Below are 27,177 nucleotides of genomic sequence, written 5' to 3'. Positions count from 1 at the left end.
CAACGACCTGAATCCATAATGCCTCCAGGCACAACTGTCGCCAGCAGGGAGGCCTAAAGAAGGGGGTTGACAGAAAACTGAAGAATGCACTATGCAGCATAAAACCTGCCTTTAATGGCCATTTTAAACATTGTGCCAATAAAGGCTGCTGGACCTCAAACAACGCACTCCAATTATACTACATGAGTAAGGTGCTACCTGGCCACACTGCTACACCTTTACATTTATCCTGAAAAATTCTATCCGTGCTTGTGGTTATCTGTGAGTGGCACGTGGTGGAGGTATTGACTCAGACTCTGCTTCAAGCTTACAAGGCAGGCAGGGATTGATGCAATCCACAGGGAGCTGGATGGTCCTGAGGGGAAGAAAATCTCCCATTGGTTTTGAGACAAAACTGGGGCACAGAGTCTGCTACACCGCAGCTCTGCTTTCCTGCTCTGTTACTTTTTCTCTTGGAAAAAAAAAAAAAAAAAGCAGTGCTATGCCCAAAAGGGATCTAGATTCACCCCGTGCTTGAAAACAGAGAACAGATTGGAGCCTGTAGCTTTACTTTTGAGCGACATTGTTTAACTAATGCCACCGCTGAGGAGCCTAAAAATGATAAGACGGAGCTTTCAAAGAGTAGAAGTCGCAGAAGGAGAAGACTGGATTGAGCTGTCATGTGTTGGATCTACCTTTTCTGCCTAACTGGGGCACACCGGGGCACTGTCGTACCTACCTTAGCTATTTTGTGAAGAGTCTGTTCCGCAGAGATATCTGCTCTAAACTGGGGAGTCATGGAAAGCTGGAGAGTTGTAACATCTCTTGATTGATGTTGACCCATCAGGCTCTCTTATCAGCAGTGAAATCAAGTCAGATTAGCAGAATTATCACGGACCCCTGTCCCCGTCGAGTCTTAGAGAAACCCTATCTCTGTCCGTAATGCCTTGGACTAGAGCAAAGCGCAATAAATCTGTCCCTTTACGTTGCCAGTGGGCACCATGCTGTCCATTAAATTACCACCAGTGGCACCCTTTATGAGTTATACGCTCCACTAACACTGTATCAATAAATAAAGCGAACGCAGAGACAACAAAATGGCAACCGTGACATTCTTTGAGGAGAGACGCGCCAGCAGAAAAATACAAATTGATAATGAACGCTGGCGATAATGAAATCACGATGCAAATGAGGCAGCCTCGTTAGGAGACAGGAAACATCCCATGCCATAGCCGAGCAGCGCCAGAGGAAACATCAAGTCAGAGGCAGGCGTGTCGGAGGGGACAGAGTGTGCAGAGGCAAAGTCTCTCAGACAAACATTACGCTCCGTCTGAAGTGTCGGCTCAGAGCTGTGGGAGACGTCCTGATGAAGCATCAGATGTATAAGCAGCTTGTCAGGGAGTGAAGCGCCGTTATGTCTGTTGACAAGGAATGACTGATCAGCGCGAGGCTAAAAATGTGACGTGAAAAAATAAGTGTGTGGGGGCGACGTATGCTAATCATGCAAATAACAATTAAGTCTACAAATCAAATTAGACATATTTAGTTCAGAGGAGAAAAAGACATCATGAAGAGTAGATAATTTTCTCAATCGTCACCACCTGTAAGGGACTGAGGTCCTGCTATTGACAGTTCTGGCTGTTACACAAATGGTGTAGTCAGAGGAGGCCAATTTCTCTCCCTTTTTTTTAAACAAAATGTGATTTAAATTATAATCAAAAGTAAAAATGACTGACAGTCAACACCCCTCCGCTCGCTCTCCTCCTAAGCTCTCCATTTCTTATGCCGTTCTTTTCTGGTGTCTTTGTCTTTTGATTCCCCAGAGACTGAAGCAGCTTGCAGTTAAAATGAACACTTGCTGAAAGATGGATGAGGAAAGTTCTCCGAAGACCCAATTCTCACCAAACGATTAAACATTAAAGAGAATAGGGAAAATAACTCCTTTGAAAAATCCTTGAGAGGATAAAGGAAATATATTAAAAGTTATACCAGGTGGGTACACACTCCACCCACATGCGTATGGAAGCCTTTGCTTCGAAAACACAGAGCGTTTATCTATGATTCATGTCAATTAGCCATCCACCGCTATAGCTTCCAAATTTATTTTTTATGTAGCGGTGGGAGCTTGAATATCTGTGCCTGCTGTTTCGCAGTAACTGTGTTTTCCATGGTGTTAGAATTGCGCATATATGTATGTGAGTCTCAGAATATATGCATGTATGTTCGTGTTTGTGTGTGTGGGAATGGCACTTACATCATCATCAAAGAGCTCCATAACAAAGGTGGCCACGCTGCCGTTGATGCCAATGAAGGTGTTGATGCAGGTCAGAACCACGTAGGCCGTGCTGGGCACACTGAAGATGAATGACGCAGGGTACATCATGGGGGTGATGGACCACCTGCAGAGAACGAGACACGAGTCACACAAACAGACAGAAAGGGCAAACAAGGACCTCCTGACCTGATTTGGTAATACTAAGAAAACAGAAACAGAAAAGTACTTGGCAAGGGTTCACGTTCAGTGTCCCAGTTGTGGCCAGTTTCATGTTAGCAGAATAAATATCATTTTCAATTCACCAATGCAGATTAGCAGGTCAGCTGTAGCGTTTCATGGTCTCATCCACCTCTTTTGATCATTTGCATGTGACCCATAAAAACACAGCTGAGCAATAAATGCCACCCACACTTGACCTGCAGCAGTTCAAGTTCAGCGTTCGAGAATGAAAGAGTAGAGGTGAGGTGCTGCGCAAAGTAATCTCTGAAACAGTACAATAACAGTTCGATATCTCTGATAACATTTTATTGAATTCATCATGAATAATGGACACGCAGGCAGAATTTTAAAAATTCTAAAAATATATATATTTCTAAGTTATATCAGAGTTTTAAATGTTTAATAACAGATTTTTATCAGGGGTTCTCAAACTTATTGCTCAAAGGTGTGCACTGTTTTTTATTCAAGGTCAGCGGTCCAGAATGATTAGCGATAACAGAATAACATTTAATCAACTCACGTGTAACTTTTAAGCAACATACATTCAAGTTCAAGACAGTCAAGAGAGCCAAAGTACATCAGAGCCCAGTGGGACAAAAGGTGACACACAACACGACAACACGGTTTCCAGCTGTTAACGTCGCCATGACAATGTCATCAATAGGGAAATAAGCCACATTAAAACCACACTCATCTGTGGACAACATCCCTGTGAATGAACACCAGCTACACAATTTATTGATAACAGAAGATTTATTTGGTGATGCATGGCCCGGGTCCAGGTTGACTTACCATATGCACTTTGAGAAGCCATTATAAATTTCAGATCAATTTTTAAATGTCAGATATCTTCTATCTGCCTTTAAAAAATAAATAAATAAATAATTGACACTGCGTGACCCACTACTGTATGCTTCATGATGTGCTTGATCACGTTGGGGGCTAAACATGTACCACCTCATTAACTTATTGATTTTCACTGGCTTTCACTTGGGAACTCAGACAGACAATGATGCAACAGCCAGTACATTGCACTCATGCTCTGATCACAGCGCCGACTTAATGTGAATCAGCTTAAATCAAGGTGATGCAAATTTTGCCTCAAACACTGCACAGTAACAGATGCCCCTAAATTTGAGTGTGTGGGCAAATGTCTCCAAACTGTGGTAATATAAAGATGTAGGTTACCCGTTATGCCTGTATGTATGATAATTGTTTACAATCACTTATTTGATTGGTGGTGAAAGAATAAACTTCATTAAACTTCCCAGAAAACAAAACCAGCATGCATCCGCCGTGGCCATTAAACAAACTGAAGTGTTGGCACACACAATAACATTAAAATGATCTCAAGCAGGATTGAAAAAAATATTTCACAGACTTTACTAAAACCTTTGAACATGAGATTTTCTATCATTGCCAACAGTTCAGAATAAAGTGTGAACATTTGTGGGAAAAGTCACCCAGCACAACTGCAGAGCACAATATGCACAAAATTAAATATGTGAAACCTTTTAAACCATTATTACCACATCACCACAAAAACAAACAAATGACTGGTAAGGTGCTTGACCTCAGCTTCGCCAAATGTCTTTCGAGAACTGGAAAAGGGAAAACAAAACACAACAACGGATCCTCACAGATACTCTAAAATAACACATCTGCTTAAAAACTTCTGTTTCTTCTGATATTCAGAAGATCCACATATTCATTAAAAAGCATTCCGGATAAATTCATTTAGTAAAAAGAAAGCAATCAGCACCTCCTCTGTTGCTCAGCAGTAAATCTAATTTTTGACATATTTTCACACAGCACCTCTAATACACGGTGGAAATGTCTCAACATTCTGAGTTTTATAAGCAGCGTCTTTATCTGCGGAGCTGAATTCTGCAGGCCTGCTAATAAAGAACAATTCAAACCTAAAGAGAAAAGTTTAACCCTATGACCGAAACTTTACCCACAGAGTTAGAACCTGCTATCACTCCTAAACTCACTGAGCTGAACATCGCCAAGAATTGAGTTTTTAAATGTCCTCACCCATACAAAGCGAGGAGCAGAATCAAAGCCGGCAGGTTGGGAGGTGAAACATAGGCTTGTTGTTGGAAGCAGAGGAAGATCCCAATCACAATCAAGCACGGGATGGCGTAGTTACACTGTCAGAACAAACAGAAACAAACAAACAGAAACAATGAGAGGCCAGTGGGGCATAAATGACAACACAGAAAGACTGCTTGCTTTTGCTCTTGGTTCAATTTTCTAGACAAACAGAACATGTAATTATGAAATCTGTAGATTACTTTTTTAATTAGCGCTCAAATGCATCCATCTTTAATTTTCTAATTAATTCACTGAATAACAGCCTACCGATATTCCTCTATTTGAGGCAAGGTTGCTCAATGAGACATTGAACTGAAATGTGCGGCAGTTTTACAAAGTTTTCAACTAAGACACCAATATTTATTTGAAATTTGTTTAAATCCAGTAGAAATCCAAAATAAGCCTGGGAAAAAAGCTTTTTCTTATAGGTTTAATATTCCTTTTGGCTGCGGAGCTCTTTAATAAAACAAGTCACAGTGTTCCCACCATGGAATAAATAATGTAGTACTGATAAAATAAATAGAATGCATCAAGATAGAATGACACGTTTATTTACAGTTCACAGAAGAAAATTTGCACAGATATATTAAGGAGCTTTCAACCTGGATTCCCTGTAATATCCCTATTGTTGATAGAGCATGCATGCTAATGCAGAGAGCTCCAGGCTAGAATCATTACACTGACTCCTCAGGTGCATTTGTCTTCCACTCAGACAGCATTTATCCACCATAATGATGAGCGTCCTGATGCCATTTCTTTAGCAAAGGTAGCTGATAAAATGTTTACTTCAATTATGCCTGAGGGAAACTGCCGGTAAGCCTGTTGAGTGTAACCAGCGGGGGCAGCCGCTGTCGATAATTACGCCTCAGCCAATAACTGTTGCTCCGCTGAAGCTTTTCCCAGAGGCCAGCAGTGTCAAAGCTACATTATCAATTACAGTAGATGGATATTGTTTTTACATATAGCCTTAGGTGGAAAACAATCTTCAGGATAGTAGAGGAGTATAAAACCAGGGTAAAATGAGGCCCACAGCACCGAAACCTGAGTGAATCACATTATAATGAATCTCTATAGTTTTTTACCTCGATTTCAGTCAGCATGTAAAAAAATAGAGTTGATGCTAAGTCATATCTAAAAAGCTATGATCATTTAAGATGTGAAACAGCAGTGTGATGGAGCTGGTACTCACCATGTCCCAGGCAAAATTGGCCAACCAGTAGACAGCTGGGTTTACTCCACTGACAAATTGCAGGTGCTTGGCTTTGCTCACCCTCTCTTGGATGAGGAAGAGGACAAAGCTGGCAGGGATGAAGGACATGGCAAAGATAACGCAGATGGACACCACCACGTCAGTGGAGGTTGTGGCCCTGTGATTGAAGAGAGCACAGCAAACAGGGTGTTGAGTAGAGAGATAAGCTACATATGCTAAAATATGTAAGCCCTGACTTCAGGGTGCTTTGGATAAAACACAAGATGTCTTTATGAAATGCAGATCATTTAAGATCTAAATTAAATATTGCTGATGCAGACTAAGGCAGAAATATAGGACGCGTCTCACACATGCACAGTAGATTGGCGTCTGAAGTGGCCACAATGACAAGTGCACGCTGTCTCAACAAATTAGGGGTACATGAATGTTCGCACAGAGCACCTCCTGATGAGGAAATTTATGTCACACAGACCCGAGAGGACCCTCGTGCACTCATGGACGTGCAAAGTCTAATTTTATCTGAAGGACGTAATGCTCTGTGTGCTACCAATTTCCTCAACTAGCTGAGAAGGCTAGCTCATTTTTCATTGGAAACACTTGACTTTTCTGTATTATGTTTACATAGGTTTACACTTGGGGCACCAAAAATGTACTTTGATCGCTTGGTGACCTGTGAGGCCAAAAATATTAGTATCTACTCCTGGCACGGGTCGTCCTCTTCCACGAGGCAGCACCACCCTGCATCTACAGTAGCCCATAATGGGCAAACCAAACATTGGCTCTAGTATTGCAGCCGCCGTAGTTTCTCCAACTCTTTTGTAAGAGGAGGGTGAGGTGAGCGGTACTCAGTCATTCCTAGACACCACTAACTCCGACACAATGGTCCTTTTAATATATTTTTTTTTTCAGGGACTCTGACTCATTAGATTTCCATTTCAGTGGGGACTAATCATTGCTATATACACCTGCATTCATATATATCGCCTCTGCCAGCACTTACAAGGCCAAGAATATTACTAATCACCACACTGACGTCAATGAGAACAACAGAAAAGGTTAGAGAAGGCAGACTCAACACTGTGATGTCGAAAAAGGTGCGTGCAAGATTTTCACTGCATAAAAGTCAAAGAGATCTGAAGAAAAGAGAACAGGTTTGCTGTTGGTTCTCTTGTGACCAGAGAATGAGCCAGACGTCACTCTTCAACGTTGAAGTAGCATTTGGCTCGTTTCCTGTAATGCGATAAAAACATTACGTTTATTACTTTGCAACGTTAGGATGCATTTAAACACATTTTGTTACTTGTTACTAATGTCTCAGGCGTTTGCTTGTTAGTTTTGATGACTTAATCTGACAAGTATTACATACACTAATGGAAAGCACTGACAATGCTGTTTGTACATAATAAAAAAGCTTTTAAAGATGATTAGCGTTCTGATAGGCCACTATGCCAGGTTCACCTTCAATTCATAGTTCATGTTGGTCTCTTGGCAACTCAGTCAGTGTTTTAAAACCTTGACCAGACTTCTTATATGTAGGAATGAAGAAACAAACTGTTCCTTTCTCCTCCAAGACACTGACCTTCACTTCACTGGCGCCATGCCTTCGTTTATGCCATCCTAGCTTTGAAAATGTCCTTCATTGTGCCTGCTCAATTAGCATTGGATAAAATTGTGGTGTATTCTTTTAACCCCCATCGTCTTCCTCACCCTCGGCCCGCGATAATCTCTCACAAGACTTCCTGTTGTGTAATTAGCATATTAAAGAAGATACCCCGTGTGGCTACGTGGCTGTATTTATCATCGCCAACCAGATGCAATTAGAACACATAAATAAAATAATTTACGGCAGTGGGTGCCAGCCCACATTTCAACAGGTTTCAAGGGCTGTGTGCTCTGGTTGGGTGGGGGAGATAATGTAGGGGACAGAGCTGTGAATGATCTAACCCTGCATGCTTGAAGCAGGCTAATTGCTGTGAAGAAGAGGACAAGCAATCTGCTAATTAACTAATAATGGAAGAGCAAGGAAGATGAGCAGTGGGAGTAAAGCCTTACAGGATGTATTGCTTTCCTTTAGGCTTTTTAAATGACAAGGGCTGCAGGGCACAGCCTTAAATGTTAAAGTGTAGGAGGCCTGAAAGCACAAGATAATTATCAGATCTGACGCTCCAGGCACAACATTTGGGTTGTTATTTGCATTATGCAGTATTATAATGCTGCATAATACACCCTTAGAAATAGGCATTCCAAAGGGTTTTTTTTTTCTGAAGGGCTGAGGCTCTAACTAGAACCATTTGCTTCTGAGGAACCCTTTTATGACAAAAGGGTTTGGCAAGGGTCCTTTGTGAGTCTAAAGGTTCCATTAAGAACTCTTTTCATCCAAAATGTTTTTGGAAGAAATATTTCTTCAAGTATTATTAAATTTCTTTAAGAACTCTTTCATCAGATGTTTTTGTTGTATCATAATATAAAAGGGTTCTTGGTAGAACCCTTATATTGTATTGTCTCTTACTATTCTAGAAAAAAACCCTTGTTATATATAAAGGTTCTTGGAAGAACTCCCTGAACTTCCCAAGGTGTTCTGGGTAAAACCTTTCACATATAGTTCTTATGTTAAGTTCTTGGTAGAACTCTCTGAGAGTTTTCTAAGTGGAACCTTTATAAAAGTTTCTATCAGGAACCGAAAAAGGGTTCTCCTATGGGGACAAACTGAAGAACCTTTTATGGGTCGAATTAGGATCTTTCTTTCTAAGAGTGTACAAATAACAACCTCTTTTTTCAGATCGTGTCCATGAACCAGAACCAGTTTTAATTCGCTGATTGCAGCTGCATTACACATCAGATTCAACAGGATGGTAAGAACAGAAGTCAGCTGCCAAATTGATCGTCCTCAGCAATTAAGAAGCGAGACATATATCTCCATAATGAAACACTGCCAAACTCTGACATTTCTGAAGATGGTAGAGAAAATTGGAAGGGCCTATTTTCAAGCCGGCTGAGATGAAACACGGGGACCTCGCACCAGTGAAGTGGTAATTTCGATGGGTGTAAGCGTCGCCTTTCTTTCCATCTGCCTACTTTCACAATTTTGGGGCTCATGACATCACTTGCATTGAAATTGGTTGTGAAGTGCACTAGAGGGGAGTGTCACTTCAAATTAGATGGTGTGGTGCAATTTTGGTGTCCAAAACCTGGCAAGGGAACAAGTCATTAGTGATGAATTTTTATCGATGGAACAGCTCTAGCAATTGTCTCCCCATGACATTAAGGAGGTGTCAGTGAGAAATATAAATTCATTTTTAAAGGCTGACATTGCCTTAAATTTCAGATTGTTTTTACAGGGCAGAGAGACAATTCTTGTTATTGGTGGTTTTCGTAGCTCTCTGTAATTCAGGGACTTTGCTTGGGCTGGTGACGAGCAAATTATAGTAGACTTCACAACCACACTGACAGCTACCTAGATCAAATTGACTTTGAGACCAAAATAAAAAGTGTGTTTACCATTTATCAACTTTGATAAAAATGTCTTTTGCAACCTAGAGTTCTGAGACCATTGTGCTAATATTTTCTGTGAATTCATCAATCTAACATCTGAGATAAATCCAAGCACCCTTCCCACCACGCTCAGTTTGTAATATTATCCCCTTTTAAATGACAATTAGTGAATTATGGATACCAAAATTCATGTACACAAAGCTGCACTGTTATCTCCCTAAAGCGTAAGCCTGGAGGGTGTTGTGCATTGGGTCTTGTGTGTGTTTGAGTGTGCGTATTATGTGTCCATCTTTCATAGGCTGTTCTCAGTTTTGAAGCTAGAAGCTTGAAGATACTGGTATCACATGAAACTGAAAGAGCTAATGCATTCATTGGTACCAACCATGCCATGTCAGTTCGTCAGGAAAGGGGCTAAATAGCACCCAAAACTTAAAAGTTAAATTTTGGTGAGGGAAAAACTGCCATGGGGTCTTTTGACATCTCACCTCAAGATGGGTTCTATGGATAGCCAAGAGACTCACTTTTTTACCCACTTTATGCTAATCTCATGCAGTTTTAGGGCAAAAAAGATTTGTTTTTTGCAATAAAAATTGTGTATATAAATATTTGTCCATACTAGGCTCCTTAAACAGTATTGGAATCACGTAACTTGGGTATGACTGGAAAGCTGAGACTCTTGTGAATTCAACGAGCCCATTTGTATTCATTTGTGATGATGCTGGTCCCCAGAGTAGCTATGTCATTGTAGTGACACATTTTTTGGAAACTTGAACATGATACTGGCTTACTTGTCGGAATAAAATTAAGTTCAGTTCAGTGGGCGACCCAGGATGCTACAATATCATTACACTATTCTGCGCATCTTTAAAGACAGTTGGTACTATATGAACTATAAACTATGAAAAACCCTTTTCTTAACTTTGCATACATCTAGAAAATTTACACTATACTATTCAAAAAAACTTTATTCAAACCTTGGTCTTGCAATAGGTGCTTCACCATCCCATTTCCTGGCAGGAATCTGCACAGTACTGAGTGCACTCTTCCAGTTTTATTCACAACAGTTGAAGAGAAACATTAGCATTAATTTGAAGGTCTGTTTTTGTCACCTGGTGAACAAAATCCAATAGTTACTCTACTTTTAGCTCTGTTTTGTTCTCCACCAACTGCTGAAAAATGCCTGGGTCTTAAGCTGCTAGACGTACTACGTTCTTCAATAGCTAGTCCAGATGGAACAGCATGGTAGGTGGAACATAATGTTGGGAGGAATTTGATTGGAACATTGAAAAGTTGGCAAGTCAACCCAACATGCTGTCACTAGCTAGCTAACTAATGAATCATGTCATATTATTGGTTAAAGTAGATCATATTTTGTGCTACACCAAGAAAAGATATCTGGATGTTTTTTTTTTTTTTTACAGAAAAATAAAAAGAAATTGATGTTTTTGTTGTTGGAATTTGTTGTCAAACAGGTGCACAATATGAGTGTGGATGTTATATATAAAGGTTAAAAAAGACATTTTTCATTTCATATCGAGTTTAACTTTGTCTGTTGGACAGGAAGCTGTTTTATTAGAGTTCTTTCACTACTGAAATGTCTGACACTGCCAAAAACGAGGATTGTAAGACTGTCATTTGCAGGTCTTAAAGTGAAAACACTAAACTAAAAGAGCTTAAAACATTCTGTTAGGCTGAGAGCAACTGCAGAGCAGAGTGATAATTCTTTGTGGGCTCATTTTTTTCACATTATACATTTGTCATTTGATCCACTGTTCATATAAAAAACATTTAAGTGGAGCTTTAAGAAACCTGCAGTAATTCCATAGTGCTTAGTCATCTCCTCAAGAGGTATCTGCCCTTTCCCCCCTATTCTTGCACACTTATTCAACAATGAAGGAGCGTCCGAGCTAATCTGGAAATCATAGTTCATAAATTGTAGTCGTCACACTGCACAGAGAGCTTGGAGGGGAAAAAAAAGGCTCATTCTGAATCTACTGTAGGCAGGCCATCGTAATTATCTCCTAACCCCGGCGCGGTCTCCCTCTCTAACTCAGGGCTGTCGTCAGCACCTGATCACTACATAAATACCTGCTGGAAGATTGGGCCCGAGCAACAGCGGTGGATGGAATAAAACTGCTGCTATGTGGTGATTGGTGGCAACCACTGAATTGCCTGTATAATGTCAGGAGTTGTGGTTATGGCGCTGCATGATAATTTGCTGCAGAGCGATGTATTCCAACTACTTTCCAATAAAAAGTGTTGATCACGTCTCCGAACAGAAAAAATGTAAAATATCATGAAAAGATAATGTTGGGGGATATGCGATAGCTGAAAATCGGTGGTTATAATCACAGAACAAAACAGTGCACAGTACACAGAGAGCAGTTAGATCCATATGTTGTGATTTAGCACGTCATTAATCTCTCACTCTCATGGGGAGATAGCTGTAGGATAAGGCACGAGGAAAAAAAATGGTATATCCTCATAAGGGGCTCCCATGGGCCTCCAAATCTGTGCATACTCAAACAAATCCCTCATCTATCTATCTGTCTTACGCTTTCCATTGTATTGTCTCTTACTCATCTGTTCTCCCTTTGTCTATTCCGTCTCCGCTCCTCTTTCTCCCACTCCATTGCTCTGTCCCTCTCACTCTGCCTTATCTCTCCCAGCTCTCTCTTCTGCATCTTGTCAGAAAATAAAAAAAATCGTGTCTTCCAGCAAGAGGCAAAATGCAATGCAGCGGCAACCCAACATGTTGAAATTGGAAGGAAGAAAACTGCAGACAAGGTTTCTAGATGCAGTTTTCTGAAATTATCACGGCAAACGTTGTAAACACCATTGAACATGTGCTTAGATCCTCAACAGGCCCTGCACATGTTTTCCATATAAATGTCACAGTCACACTTTCTTATTTTACTGTACACTAGTAAGATGTGACATGCTGTATTTTCTATTAAATTAGACAAAAATCTGAAATAATATGTTTGTGATTAGACAGTATTAGACCCTTTACATGTCTTCAGTAGAGGGTAACTAGGGACACACTACAACAGACCTGTACTGTAAACTACAGTGAATTATTTTCCAAAGTTACACTTTTAAAGATCAGTTCTGTTGTAATATGTCTCTAATTACACTCTGAGGAAGTTTAATAAGGGTCTAACAGTAGGAAATGGTAAACTGTAGTTTATAGTGCAATTCTGCTGTAATGTGTTCCTAATTATCCTCTAATAAAGTCTAATAAGGGTGTAATAAGGGGCCTTGTACTGTCTAATAAAGAACATTACATATAATTTGCTACAAAGCATAGCTTTTTATGTCTTATTAATATACCATTAGGTGTACGGTGTTTAATTAGTGTAACTATTGTCTATTAAACAACATATTTCTAGTTTGTGTCCAGTTTGATAAAATGCACAGCTTGTTACGTCTTATTAGCGTCCTGTAAAATAAAGCGTGTCTGATCTAACAGTGAAATGTTCTATATACATTATGCTGTCAGCATTTTAAGCTAAATAGCTAACACTATATTTTACATTTCAGAGGCCATGTTCCTGCCCTGTTTTTTCTCATCTGGACCACTATGAGGCACGTCATAATGACTACAAGTTAGGGAATTTTAAGTTGCACCTTCACTCCACAAAGCTAAAGCCATTTTCATTTGTCCGATGACTCACATGGCAGCATAGGAGAGCTGCTCCTTGGTGAGGTTGAGGGGGTGATTGGACACAGAGATGCCGTACTGTCGGGGGTCCTGTCCTGCCGGCAGATTTCCCCTCAGGATGGCGTTGTTGGCCACACTGAGGAAGGACACCACGCCGTGCCATGCCTGGTTGTAGAACCACACCTGCCGAGGTAGAGAGGGGTATTAGCACCGAGAGCAGCATGTGGAGGCTTTGCAGTTGCTTCAGATGTCTCCTAGCAACTACGTCTCACACCGCCATTGTCAATACATTTAGTGGTGGAGAAAGAATTAAACATGGAGGTTATGAAAGAACTGGCATTTTAAAAGACAGAACTCATAGAGTTCCAGATTAAAGCTGGGGTAGGCAGTTTATTTTTGTCATCAATGGGCACAAGTTCCATAATAGCCTTTACACATAATGTAATTCAAGTGGTCTGACTATTAAGTTTATGGGTTTCTATTTAACTAAACTACTGCATTAACTACTACTGCAATTTTTTTCAAGGACAAACGGTAAAAGATTCTGATTTCAGCTTCTTCAATGTGAATATTTTTTGGTTTCTTTAGTCCTCTGTGACAGTAAAGTGAATATCTTTGGGTTGTGGTCAAAACAAGACATTTTGGAAACAGTGAAAAACATTTTTTTCTTTCTGTAGACCAAACAACTAATCGATTCATTGAGAAAATAATCAAAAGACAAATCAACAATGAAAATAATTGTTAGTTGCAGCCCTAGTTCTGGGAGAAAACTAGACTTCTGCTCCTCCACTTGGCTGTTTTCAGGATTTAGAAAATCCAGCCAGTGACAAAAGACTCTGGACAATCACAAGTCGGTAAGATAGTTAGTTGTTGGTTGCTGTTGTTGTTGGTTGAATAAAACTCAACAATCAACCGCTGTTCAAAGTGTTCTGACAACCTGAGAACAAGACTCAACAATCAAATGTACCATTTCCTGTGAGCTAGTTCAGGCAGTCAACACACGCTGCACTGTCATACACACACAACGTGCTTCACTCTCCATAGTAATATACCAAACGCACCCTCCAAATCTGGTTGTCTATTTAAAAAAAAAAAAATTCCCATCTCTCCCTCTGCCTGTCAGTGCCACTGATGCCTTGCATCAGTATTGCTGCCTGTTCTTCTGTGTTCTGCTGCTGTAATAAACATCTTGAATATGTGAGCTGTCTGACTGAACTATCTTTCTCCAGAATTATTTACAGTGCCTTTAAACAGCCTTATCATGGGATGAGTTTATTTCTCAAAGGTTGTCTTATTTTTAGCTTTGCAGAGTTGCAACTTGTGCCAACCCAGTCTACTAAAAGAAATGTTTTACCTTTTTAGGGGCTTTTTTTAGTGCATTAACTAGCCAGAAAAGTAGTAAAGAAAGGTACAAAACAAAGGCAGGACAGAATCTCCTACTTGTGCTGTAACAGCTGAGTTGTTACAATCAGCTGTTGTGAAGGGCTCTTGTTGTGAGAGTGGTGCACCACCAGTATGGCCACCAGTAATTATGTCAAATCCCTCAGAAACCAAGTCCACAAGTGAAGAAGCTGAGAAATGATTGCAGGTGACCATGAGTAGTTTTGTGTCATTTGAAGACACACTAAAGTTCTTTAAGTACAGTATTGTGTTACTCCTCCCATAGATATTTCTTGCTCTGTATTTGTGTGTGTTTATATATCTTGTGATGGCTTGAATGCAGTCAGAGATAAAATAGATTTTTGTCCACGTATAAAAGGAGTTCCAGTGAGAGGGGTCAAATAATCGCTCAAACATTTTCCAGAGCAACATAGTGTTCTATAAGAATAAGCGACACAACTGTCAGCCGTTACTTTTTCATTTAATAGAAGATAAAGGGGCTGCGATGACTGCCAAACCCCCGATATGGCAGAGCATGGCAGCCGCGGAGACGGAGCAGAAAGCATTTCTGCACACTTTCTTTTAAATGTAAGTGATTCTGTGAGTGTGTGGCTGCTGGGGTGTAGAAGAAAAAGAATGGATGAAAGGGAGTAGGAGTGGGAGAGGACACCCCGCTGATAGTGCAGCGCTAATTAAGAGTGGATGGGGTTTGAGTGTCAGCCTAACATAACACTGCATCACAGAGGAGGATATGGAGAAACTCGAGTGCACACGCGGACGTGCACGCACACACATGCTCGCGTCTCTCTCGGCTTGTTTGTGACTCACTTTCTCTTTGTTCTTACTGTATCTCAAACTCACAGAGATTGATATTGTTTTCAATATTATATTTCCTTCATCCTGCAGTTTCCGGAAGATCGGCAGCTTTGATACTGTTTGATGTATTAACGATAGCATATAGTAAAGAGCACAAGTGTGTCTGTTAAAGAATAAGGGTGGTATGTGGGTAGATGTGATGGCAGGCAATGATTTAATTTCCACTTCTGAAACTACTTTAAATATCAACCTGTTTAGAGGAGGAGCAGAACTGTAGTGAGATATTTGTATGAGATAATAACTTCAACAGTAAATACCAATCTATTCCAGTGGTGGAGAGTACAACTACACAGTTAGTATATTAGTATATTATAGTAATAGTTAGTAGTTACTCATTCAGATGAAGATCTTACATAAACAATTAAAGTTAGGGTTGTAACATTAACATACTTACATCATTTTGACATAGCGTGCTATTGATAGGACAACTTTTGACTTTTTGAATGAATAGATACTTCCAAAAAATCCAACAAGCAATACAAGGGCCAGTATCTGTTCATCTGTTTTGTGGTTTAACCTGTTCGACTCTGCCTTAGCATGTGGCTACTCCCACGTCTTTGGACTGATGTTGTAATATTGGCAGACTTTACATTTGCAACATTAAAGCTCATTTGAAGCCAATTAAATAAGGAGAGCAGTATGTTGGACTCTGGTAACTGTTTTTTCATGTTGCTTTTCGTGAAGGTTTAGACTGTGGCGCGAACAGTGTTAGCTTCGGCGTTGTGCAGAAAACCTACTCTGTGATCCTCCCATCATTGTGTTTGTGTTTCTGCTCTATATAAACGGCCAACAGACAACGCTACACATACCGTTACTGCACAAAATTACTTCACTTATCATAAAAAAGAAAAAGAAAGAATAGTGCTACTAATACTGCGTGCTGCTGAGCTTACTTAAATATCTGCAGGGGTCATTTGCAAAAGATTAAACCAGTGGTTCCTGACTGTTCTGTTTACAAGAGTGTAACTGTGTCCAGCTGAGACCGCTTGCCATCTTTCTGACGTCTTGTTGGAGAAGTTGAATCTTTCCCATTAATCATGTCATAACTCCTCTGATTTATTTTGTGATCCTTTAGATTGGGAACCGTTGGATAAAACAACCTAACTATATATATATATATTCATTCATAACATCAACATTCATCAGCTCTTTTCTTAACATCTGTTCATTCTATTGAAACAAGGCATTTCTGCACAGTTGTAGATAAAGATTAGGCCACTAATATTATGTGTGTAGGACTGTTTCAGACTAGAGTGATCCTTCAAAGAGCTGCAAAGTCCAAAAGTCAAAATCCTTGGGCAAAACAAAAGATAGATGTAACGATTTCTAAAATGGTCTTAGCTAACAAAATATTCTGCTTCTTCTATATATTTGTTGCCTTTCAAAAACATTTTCACTGCGGCCAAAAAACTGTTTGTTCTCTGGCTTGCCACACACAAAGAGAGGCACACACTCGTAATAAGAGGACGATCTCTCTAACAGAACCACAAATTATGTTTATATTGACAAAACTAACACGTTATTTTCTCTTTTTTTTTAAGAATAAAAATGCTGATTTTGTTTGAGGATTTTAAATTGTCTTTAGGGGGATGACTACAGACATTCAAAGCTTCATTTGAAAACCTCAGTAGAAGCTTTAAATAGATATACTGTTTTTGTTTTTGTCCTTGATTTTATGAACACATTCTAAGCAATATGGGTTCTCTGTAGATGCCTTTGGTCTATTCAAAAAGTCCTGTGATATCAACAAGTTTGCCTCTGAAATATATGAGAACAAATTACCTTAACTGTTAGCTGGGTTTGCACTTATCGAATTTCATTGAAAAAAAAGGCTTTTAATTATTGAGTTGACTCCCTTCTGCATTCCCTGCAGCAATCTAATATAAAGCCATCATCTCTTGACTTTTATCACCAGAAATAATGAATGTTTATGTGGAATTCATGGATTATAACTTATCACTGAGTAACCTGCACAAGTAAAAAGGTGAGTAGACCAGTTTTAGGTAGTACGCTCGTGTCGTTTCTCTTAATTTCCTCCGTACCTGCCGTATTTCCCTGAGAGAACATTAAACTTTCATCTCATTGGATCAAATTGAACAGTCAGGCAAAGGGAGACATGGCAATTAATATAATACCTTTACGTTGTCCCTGGTCCCAAACTTCTTGAGCAGCATCTCAGCCTTCGGGAGGATCTGATCAGTCACATTATCCTAATGAAGATGAGGAAAACAAGAAAGAAAAAAAAAGCTGAGTTGGAGACTTAATTGGATACACTTGGAAAACCACTACTGCTCTTTGAAATGCAAAACATGAGGCAGAGGCAGACAAGAATTAAGACTTCCGGAGAACATTTGCGTGTGCTGAGCCACTTATTTCCCACAGACTAGGGGAAAAATGTGTCCCCTGTTATTCTGGCTACTTGTGAGTTTTTTCTTTTTCCTCCTCTTCTGACGTTTCTGTTTTATTAAATAGTGTGAAATAATTAAAATCATGAGAGGAGGGAGAGGACATGAAACAAAGATTCACAAGCAACAGAAATTGCCTCATTACCAAATGCACCAATCAGATTCAAGTAGTATGACTGGATTGTAGTGTTCATGTGAGGATAGAAATGAAAATAACAGCAAAAAAAAAAAAGAAGTATTTTCTGGAGTGTCTGCTGGGTTTTGTATTGAGGAGAGGGAATGAAAATAGCGGTGAGAGGGTAGACTGGACAGGTTGCATTAAAAATCTGCTCTATTCCACTCATGTTTCATGTGAAATGAGCCCCGGGATGAGGGCTTGAGATGACAGGCATGTGATTTCCAAAGTGTCATGTTGATACCATGCCGTTCAGCCCAGCCATAAGAGTGCTGAGCACATTACATGTGTGATATAAATGCAAATGGACCTCCTGCTGGACCCTGCCTTCATCATGGGGTTCTAGCAGAGGTGAGCAGGGAAAGGGGGGGGGGGGTAAGAGTGGATGTGGCGTGGAGTGAGGAGAGGTCGGCGGAGGAAAAGTGCAAGTGACAACTGGGGAGCGAGGCAGAAAAAATAAGAGGAGAAAAATCAAGAAAGACATCTCAAGAATGCAGGAGTGTGCTCAGGTGCGAGTGCTTGTCTGCTCTGAGAGAGCGAGCGTGGAAAAGAGTGGACACGAAAGATATCACAAACACCCAAGACAGTTACCTCCACTCTTAGAAATAAAGGGTTCCAAAAAGTTCTTCCAGAGGGGCTGAGGTTCTACCCAGAACCATTTACTTCTGAAGACCCCCTTTTTTGAAGAAAGGGTTCATCAAGGATTCTTTGTAAGCCTGAAGGGTCCGCTAACAATCCTTCCATTCAAAGAAAGAACCCTTTTTGAAGAAAGGCTTCATTAAGTGTTCTTCCTAAGAATAAAATGTTCCATTGAGAACCTTTTTGTCCAAGGAACCCTTTTTTGAAGAAAGTAGAAAGACTAGCGGTTCCTTTAAGAATCCATTTCATTCAAAGAACTCTTTTTGCAAGAAAGAGATCTTCAGCAATTCTTGAAGAACTCTTTCATCAAGGTTCTTATTAGCATCCTTAGAAGGTGGAAAGGTTCCCGATAGAACCCCCAAACAGGCCTTTTCTACCAACATGGAACCCGCCCCGTTCCATTTAACCACTCAGATCATAATCATAAATTGGTTTGGAACCCAAAACGTTGGTACCAAGCTGGAACCAAAAAATAGCAGTTTCTCCTTGGGAACCAAAGGACTCTTGAACAGAACTGGTTCAAGAAGCAGAATGATTTTGGCGATCGTTCTGGATGGAACAAAAAGGATTCTTCGAAAGCCAAGCCAAAGACCCCTTTATGATTCTAGTTAGCACCTTATTTCTAGAGTGTAAGAAGAAGGTTTTCCCACAATCCTTCACTCAGCCAACTCCACATTGTGACATTCTTAGAAATTTGGACAAATTTCAAGAATTTATTCACAGCCGATGTTTGCCGTGCCACAGATCAAGCCTTCTGCTTTGGCATGACAAAATGTTTACACATCATTTCAGGAACGCAGCATGAACTCTTCATGTCTTTCCATATCACGGTGTGAAAGAGGAGGGGGGGGGGAAATGCCCCCCTCGACGCTGACAGGAGTATTTGTGTTAAATAACATCCCCCTGTTCCAAGTCATTACCTATTCATACACCGGGCAGAGAACAAGACTCCTACTCTTGTCCATAATGCTTCCTGCAGAAACAGCGAGGGAATCTTAACAGTATCTGGTGTTTTTTTCTTCTTCTTCACTCTGGTTTGCATCATGCCAAGCAGCGACGGGCAGCGCCAATAGGCGGCCTTCCTGAGGATTAGTGGTGGCTGAAAACGAGATGAGAAGTGGGCCAGCAGCTGCCTGGGTCTAATCCTTGACAAACTCCTCCCCGCTCAAGGACAATGACAAGGCTGGTTTGGCCAGTGGGCCTGCCGGTGCCACGGCTAACGACACAGCAATAAAGCCACTCGAGTGTGTGGCGACTTTTTTGGCGAGTATTCCAAAGTGGCCTGCACAGTTCAGCGGTCAAATGGTCTGTGTGACAGTGTGGTCATATGGTCTGTGCATGTGTGTGTGTGTGTGTGTTCAGAAGTTGCCAGGAAGGAGTTTATGGTTTGCTAAATTAGGGGCTTATTTCTCTGAATAATATAAATAATTCAAAAAGAAATGTTGTTTGAGAAGGTTAAATAAACATTTCAGGGAACAGTAGTGGCATTAACACATTTTGTGGCGTAATTAAACAACTTCCAGCACGCAGGCTTTTTTTGTTCCCGTCGTTCCCATCACCTCTTGCAACACCGAACCCTATCCCTACCTGCTAGACACAGCAAATGCAATTAAACAGACATTTCAAAGCCCGCTTCCCAGTCAGTGCAGGTGGCTCGGAGTGCAAAAACACGCTACTTTCCCGTTAACGTCTCACATCACGATGCCTGCCGAGCAGGAGAGAGCCAGACATTTCCCAAGGACGGTGTAGCACTTTAATAACAAGGAATGCAGAGCTGGGACGGCTAATGCCCGGCCATTAGGGTTACATCATCGCCGCTGCACGAATTAAAGTCACATTAGCGTCGAGATCCGGGAGACAGAGGGAGCCTGGGTAGGGATGAGACCGGAGACGCCTGAGGGCGAAGCAATGTGCTGATCTCAAAGTAGTTTGAACGTCCAAAATTTGAAATGTTAATGAGAGACTGCGTGCATGCAGGAGAGAGTCTGAGAGAGAGATACACGGAGGGGACAAGTGAGTCGGTGAGTTGTTCAAGAAACGCCGCCTGAGTAAAAGTGTATAAATGTATGTAAATCACCCATTCTTGAGAACTGGAACAAATCATGTCCTATTAAAAAAAAACTTTATAATTATTACTATTACAAAATCTATAATACCTACTGATAACACTGCAGTAACGTGTTATTATAATCACCTTTGTTATACAATATATTTTTTATGAAAATGTTGTGTCCCAGATTTGCATCAACTGTCAGTTTTTAAAACCACATGATTTATTCAGACATTAAAAAGGTAAGCTACACCCTATGGATCCCTGTCTCACTTCCTGTTCAAAAAAGGCGAGAATCCTGCTCAAGCGCTGCTTAGCTTTCTATTTTTTGGCAAATTCATTACATAATATTGCTATCAGATGTGTCTCAATCATAACAAGCTAACTCTATAGCCTTTCTTAATCAAAGCTAAATGAGAATTATAGTTTAAAAACACGTATTGATCAGCATCAAGAGGTCTTTTTGCAACTTTGAAAAATGGCTACTCAAGACGACGATGCTGTGCAATGAAAAGAAAATTTTTTGTCAACTTAATAACTGGATGAATTTGAAATTTTTACTTTTTCAATTTCATTAAAAGCAAATTACTTAATTTTGAAGAAACACGGTTAACTCTGTCATAGAGATGTCAGAGGTTTTTCTGTTATATTCATTAATGAGATGTGTTTATAAAATGAGTCTTAGTCAACTAAAAAAGTGGGCAACATTATATTGACATTTATTTGTTCAGTAAACATGTAACAAACTTTTTGTACAGTTAAATCATCTTGTATTTCTTGCAACAAAAATCATTTTTCAACATTTCCTACATATTTTCAGGTGTCTGACAGAGCTGACAAATTCAATTAAATTAAAAAGTTAAATCACTCGGAGGCTGGCCCACTACAAGGTTAAATAGACTCGAATTGGATCTTTAAAAATATATTTTCCCGGCATAACCAGAAAGTAAAAAATCAAAACCTCCTCAACATACGGTTTTGTCCCAGTTTTGAAGAATGAGTGAAATATGTAATTATACTAATTGAGGTAGTTGAAGTAGATTGAGTTAAATAAATGTTAGAGTGAAAAGGTTCGCAGGGTTGTGTGAGAATGTGTGTGGTCTTGTGCAGCGAAGACCCAGATTCCCTCCTTGTTCAAAGCAACGCACACACAGTCATTGCCTGTTGCCATGGACACTCAACAAAATGGACTTGAAGAACCTAAACCTCCTCTTCTTTTTGCTTTTATTCTCTTTTCTTTTTTTCTCAATCATTGAGAGAATTCAGCAGAGGTCCAAAAGTCCACGATAAATACCATCACCTGCACCCATGATACAAAGCCAACTGAACAAAGGACGCCACGCTCCAAATAGGAGCGGCCCACTCAAAAGACGAGTGGCAAACTGCAGCCTTGACAAAAGCAAATCAGTTTCTGAACTTCTTCTTCAGTCACAAAACCTCTAAATGTCTAAATATTCGGTGCTGAACACGAAAGTCACGAGCCTGATGATGACTCAGCGTTTGATTTGTATGATTCACGCAGGATAAAGTACATCAAAGCAGAGCCGGGCCCGTTTGAATTACCAGGACAAAGAAGACATTCTTACCTGAATGGACTGTCTTCACCATCAACACATTTTAAACATAATAATACTGGTTACATAAAGATAATAACGTGTGAGAACATCTGAAAATGACAAATGCAGAAAATACTCTGACATCACTGAATAATGTCTTCTTAAAATAGTCCTAAAAGACTGTGGACTCTCAAAAGAAACATGAACTATAGCTAAAGATGGTAATGTTATTAATTTTGCAGGTATTTCTCATAAACCAAAATATTTGACAAATTAAGATCATTTGCAGGATAAAAAGTTACAGATCACCAAAGTGATTATAATTCATACTGAAGGGAAGCTAAATGTCTGTGCCAAACTTCATTTTTTGATGGGAATCCATCCAATAGTTGTTGAGATATTTCACTCAAAACAAACAAACAAAAAAAAAACTCCAAAGACGGATCAGGATCACAAAAGACGGAAGGACTCATCATTCAAAAAAATCATATTGAGATTATTTTGACTGATATTATGATTACAATAGAATTCATGATTAGTGGAAATGTTCATTTTTGCGTCACAATTTTCAAATTTTCACTGAAAAAAAAGATTAAAATCATGATGATGTGACATTCGTTGGGGTCTGTAACCAAACAACAGATCTGAAACAAGTAAATACTAAATTAATAAGTTGAACAAAAGACCAACTCTTAATCAGGTTATCCTTCTACTCATTTTTCAAACCAAAATTCCAAACATTTTCTGCTCCCAGCTTCCTAAATGAAAGACATGCTGCTTTTCTTTATCATTCATTTATCATTTATCACTTTCTTTATCATCGTGATGTTTGGTCTCACATCTGAAGAACAAGATCAGGAGGCCTGGGCATCTCTGCAGTATTACAGTGCTTCATTTTAAGGCCGTTTCATCACCCATTTTTCCTTTATCAAAACATTGAAGCTTCTGTGATTTGGATACTGCACTTGGGCTTCTTGCGATTTCAATAAAATTTAAATTAAGGGAGATTTAGAGATAGAGATTTTTCATTCTGGAACAACTGCTGCAAGAATAGCTGAATAGCTAAAATTTAAATATACAAAATTTATACAAGAAATATTGTATTATCTTTATCTAAGCGGTATTTGGCCAAAATGTGGTTTAATTTTTAAGATATTAAACTCGAGAGCCTCTTTTCTGGTTTCAGAAAATAGAACTTTTTTTTTAGAACTATTCAACATTTAAGGATCGGTACAATGTGGGTTTCGTCCTTGGTTTTATGAACACATTCTAAGACTTTTGGTTCTTTGTAGATACTCAAACAATCCTGCAGTGTCGATGGGCTTGCCTCTGTGAGATATTTATTACATACCTGAAGCGAACTGAGCAGTTTTTCGAGATCCCTGAACACATCTTCGATCTCTTCCTCGGTCAGGCGGACTTGGGAGTTGACCGCTCCGACAGAGATCCCTCCGTACCTGGAGAGGCAAAAAAAAACAGGAGAAGAGGGAGGTTCAAGTGGAGGTAAGAACATGTGAGCAAATGATACACACACCCACACACATTTTTACACACAGACACACACACACAGGCACTGACATACAGTAAAAGCCGTCATTACAGTGAAAACATGGAAATAAACAACATGTTCTGGTAACATGACCAAACCTTCAAACGGATAAACAAATACATCAATGTAATGCTCACAATTAATCATTTCTGTCACCGACAGTGTGCTCTAAATGTTTTCATACAGTAAAATGACAGGTTAAGGGAAGCGTATCAAAGAGAGGCCCAGCAGAATTTGTCAAAGCATGACAACTGCATAACATGTAGAGATGGAAATGGCAGCACAGTGTGCAGGATTTTGTCCTTTCATTCATATTACACTCATCTGACCTCCTAAAAGTGGATGTACCAACGCCAAAACAGCATCCCAGGTAGTACTTTGGCTCTTTTTGTGTCAAAAAAAAAGAGAGAAATCCGTGACCAAAGCCAAAGCACTGGAGGAGAAGCACTAGTCTCTGAAGTGCTACCAGATACATGAATACACTGCGATGCCCCAGTTCACAAACAGATGTGCCTTACCTGGTTTTACCAGAGTGCTCGAAAGTCTTGATCAAGAAGTCCGTCATGTTCCGTCCAGTTAAATTCAACAACGTGTCTGTTGTGTTCTGGATCCTCTGTTAAAAAGAGAAAAAGCCCCCAAAAATTGAAGCGTTATTAGCTGTAAAATAAAGACACTCAATTGGTTTGTCATTTGTTATTTTGACCTTGAGCTTAAACCTGCATAACTGACTTTTTGGCCAACAAGCTGTGAACACAATACAGACATGTTATTACCTTTTACAGTTCATATGGTGAATTTGTGAGGTCACAATGACCTTGATCTTTGACCTGCAAATTCTTATCAGTTCAACCTTAAGTTCAAGTGGATGTTTGTGCCAAATCTGAAAACTTTCCATCAAAGCGATCCTGAGATCTGAGGAGGTTGTAGTGACCTTTGACCTTTGACCACCAACATCCAGTGAGTTAATCTTTTAGCCCTAATTTGGGGAAATTCTGTGATGGTGTTCTTAAGATATCATTTTTACAAGACTGGAATCGACGGGCGTAAGTGCAGATGTACAGTTTGACGGACAAACAACCAATAAAAACCGGCACAGAGGTATAAAAACATCCAGTTACTTTGTTATTGGTATTGGGTAAGTAGCACATGGTGGGTTTTTTAGAACCTAACCAACTTTGACTGGAGCACAGCATTAGTGCAGAACAGTGAGTGATGCATTTCACATTATACACAGTGAAGTCACTAATTGTTAATGCAAAAATATTAAGTTGCAGAAAACCGTTTCCAAAACCTTTTAATGTTCTGTAACGTGAGGTTAATCTGAAGATGTTTGAGGACGCTTCACTTTAATGTAAAAGAGGTTCAGCGCCTTTTCTTTTACTTATGGAAGATATAAAACTTTTGCATATAGCATTTAACTGTGTGTGTAGTGGGGCATCATGTGCTGAATGGCTGACCACAGAAAGACTCAGGCAGCCGCAACAACCCAGCCACCCACTGGAACTCACCCAGTACATGCAAAATCAACAAAACTTCAAGAGCAGGAACATTTCACATGTGATATCTGTTCACAGCACCATAGAACACGTTCTCTCCACCCTTACCATAATAGTCAATTAAGCCCGGCTATGGGAAGCCCGGCTGAAATCTAGACCCCCGCCAAAGCTACGAAAGCTGTGTCTAATGTCAAAGGACCCTAATTAGATGCCCTTCTGTGGATAAATGGGTACATTCAAACATCCAATTAGGGAAGGGTGCGACACACCACCATGAATACACTCCACAATGTGTAGACTGATACTTCCCAGTACACACATACTCATGCCGACGCCAAGCTGCTTTAGCCCTGCTTGTTTAGAGAGGTAACACTATGCTAATTAGCAGAGTGATCCTTGATAAAGTGTAGTTGAGACCCCTGACTGCAATGCAATTTACCAACATACTCCCTCGTTACGCTGGTTATCTGCCCTTCAGTACAAACAGCGTGAAGTGCAAGCTTTGGGCACACATGGTGTGCTGTTTAATCGCTTCTCCTTGTATGTCAATTACCCTTGTATGCCGCCGTTCTTTATTACTTATAACACACAGCAGACGTCACTGGAGTGGTCGTGACCCCTGGTAACCCCACATTAAAAAAAAGAAAAAAGAAAACAAAACACCACATTAGTGCCTTCTTGGATGTCCCTATGGTAAAAGTGGCTCAAGAGAACTCCTTCCAATGGAGGAAAGATGATATTGTGCCCTTGAGGGTGCCTTTCCAGTGGACAAAACATGACAAAGTGCCCATATGGTGGTCCAATGTCCAAAACAACATAATAAAATGCCCTTTAGGGAGACATTTCAGTGGGCAAAACATGGTGAGTGTCTTTCTAGCAAAAAATGTGCATCATGACTTGCTGCATACTGGAGCCCCACAGCATACCGCTAGTGCTTTTTTATTTTATTTTTTACCCCTGCCCTTCAGACAGGAACACCGGTAGACGACTATAAAGGAGTAGATGTCCAGGTACCAGATGGAAGGACCTTTTTTGTCATTCTTTTCATTCCTTGGTCCAAAACTCCCTTTAAAAGATAAATCACTGTTTGTTTGGGTTTTGCTCTACATGGTACTGCCATTCCATAAAGGATAGAGGTAGCAGTAAAAGGAAGAGGAAACGAGGGCAAGTTGAGATAGAAGGAGGAATAGATGAATAACAAGATATTAGCAAGATTAGAGAAATCAGTAAAAAAGACAAGCAGGAGAAGAAAACAGAGCAGGAGGGGACAGAGGATGGGAACATAAGTTAAAAGAGCAGAAGAGAGAAGAGAAGAAGAGGAGGAGGAGAACTCGAATCACAAGGCAAAGAACAAACAGAAGGAGAAAGCAGAGGAAGAAGAGGACCCATCTGGCTTATGAATCAGAGATAAGGAGGACGAACGGCACAGCAACCTTGGCTTATCTCTGAACAAACATGCTTCTCTTTCGAAAAGCCACAGGAACTCGGAAACAAACAAAACCAAAAATAAGAGCTTTTACACTCCACTGTGTGTACAATGAGTTTATGCCCGAGCATACAGTCAGTGTGGGTCTAATTATTTTGGCCTTGGTCCATATCCCCCATCAAAAAGACTGAAATGGGAACATTACGTGGCTGCGCGATACCTGGGCCTGCATCTCTTGTTCATTACCTGGGAACAGCATCAGTGTGCTTGGCATTCTGTACATAACATCAGTCCTCCACCACACAGTGGTAGCTTGATAGCTGGGGAAGCAAACAGGGGTGAGGGAAATGTAAACTAAGGAGTAATCAAATCTGTGAATGAGCTGGCATACTCGAGCACTGGGGAGATAAGACGCTGCGCTGTGTTCATATTAATCTTGGCACTGTTTATATCGTACTGTACCTCTAAGGTAAAATTCAAATTTTATCTAGTGTGGGCAAAGAAAAGCAATCTCTGGGAAGCAGAATCGTCTATAATTAAACATGTTGGTAACACGTTATTTGAGGAGGTGCACGTACAATTTCATAACCACATGAAATGTTTATGACTGATGTGAGTTAGTGTCGTTGTCATTATTGTTGCTCTGACAACTTGACATTAACCAAGTCAAGAATTCATTTGTTATGTCA

General features: G+C 40.1%; 1 protein-coding gene across 1 annotated transcript in view; it reads right to left on the bottom strand.

The window, feature by feature from the left end:
• LOC146305600 (phospholipid-transporting ATPase ABCA1) overlaps positions 1–27,177 on the bottom strand; it is a 208,994-nt gene that overhangs the window by 56,471 nt on the left and 125,346 nt on the right. Inside the window, exons 33-39 of the mRNA XM_084712574.1 lie at positions 24,085–24,179; positions 23,369–23,474; positions 17,328–17,402; positions 12,950–13,119; positions 5,760–5,937; positions 4,511–4,626; positions 2,234–2,378 (exon numbers count right to left, since the gene is read on the bottom strand). Of these exons, the coding sequence (XP_084568700.1) occupies positions 2,234–2,378; positions 4,511–4,626; positions 5,760–5,937; positions 12,950–13,119; positions 17,328–17,402; positions 23,369–23,474; positions 24,085–24,179 (885 nt within the window). The remainder of the gene's footprint in view (positions 1–2,233; positions 2,379–4,510; positions 4,627–5,759; positions 5,938–12,949; positions 13,120–17,327; positions 17,403–23,368; positions 23,475–24,084; positions 24,180–27,177) is intronic.

Source organism: Lutjanus erythropterus, chromosome 23 (genome assembly GCF_056507025.1).
Source record: "Lutjanus erythropterus isolate fLutEry1 chromosome 23, fLutEry1.hap2, whole genome shotgun sequence".
In the NCBI taxonomy this organism is placed as follows: domain Eukaryota; kingdom Metazoa; phylum Chordata; class Actinopteri; order Lutjaniformes; family Lutjanidae; genus Lutjanus; species Lutjanus erythropterus.
The sequence above is the reverse complement of the archived record's forward strand: the minus strand, read 5'-3'. Positions and strand labels throughout refer to the sequence as shown.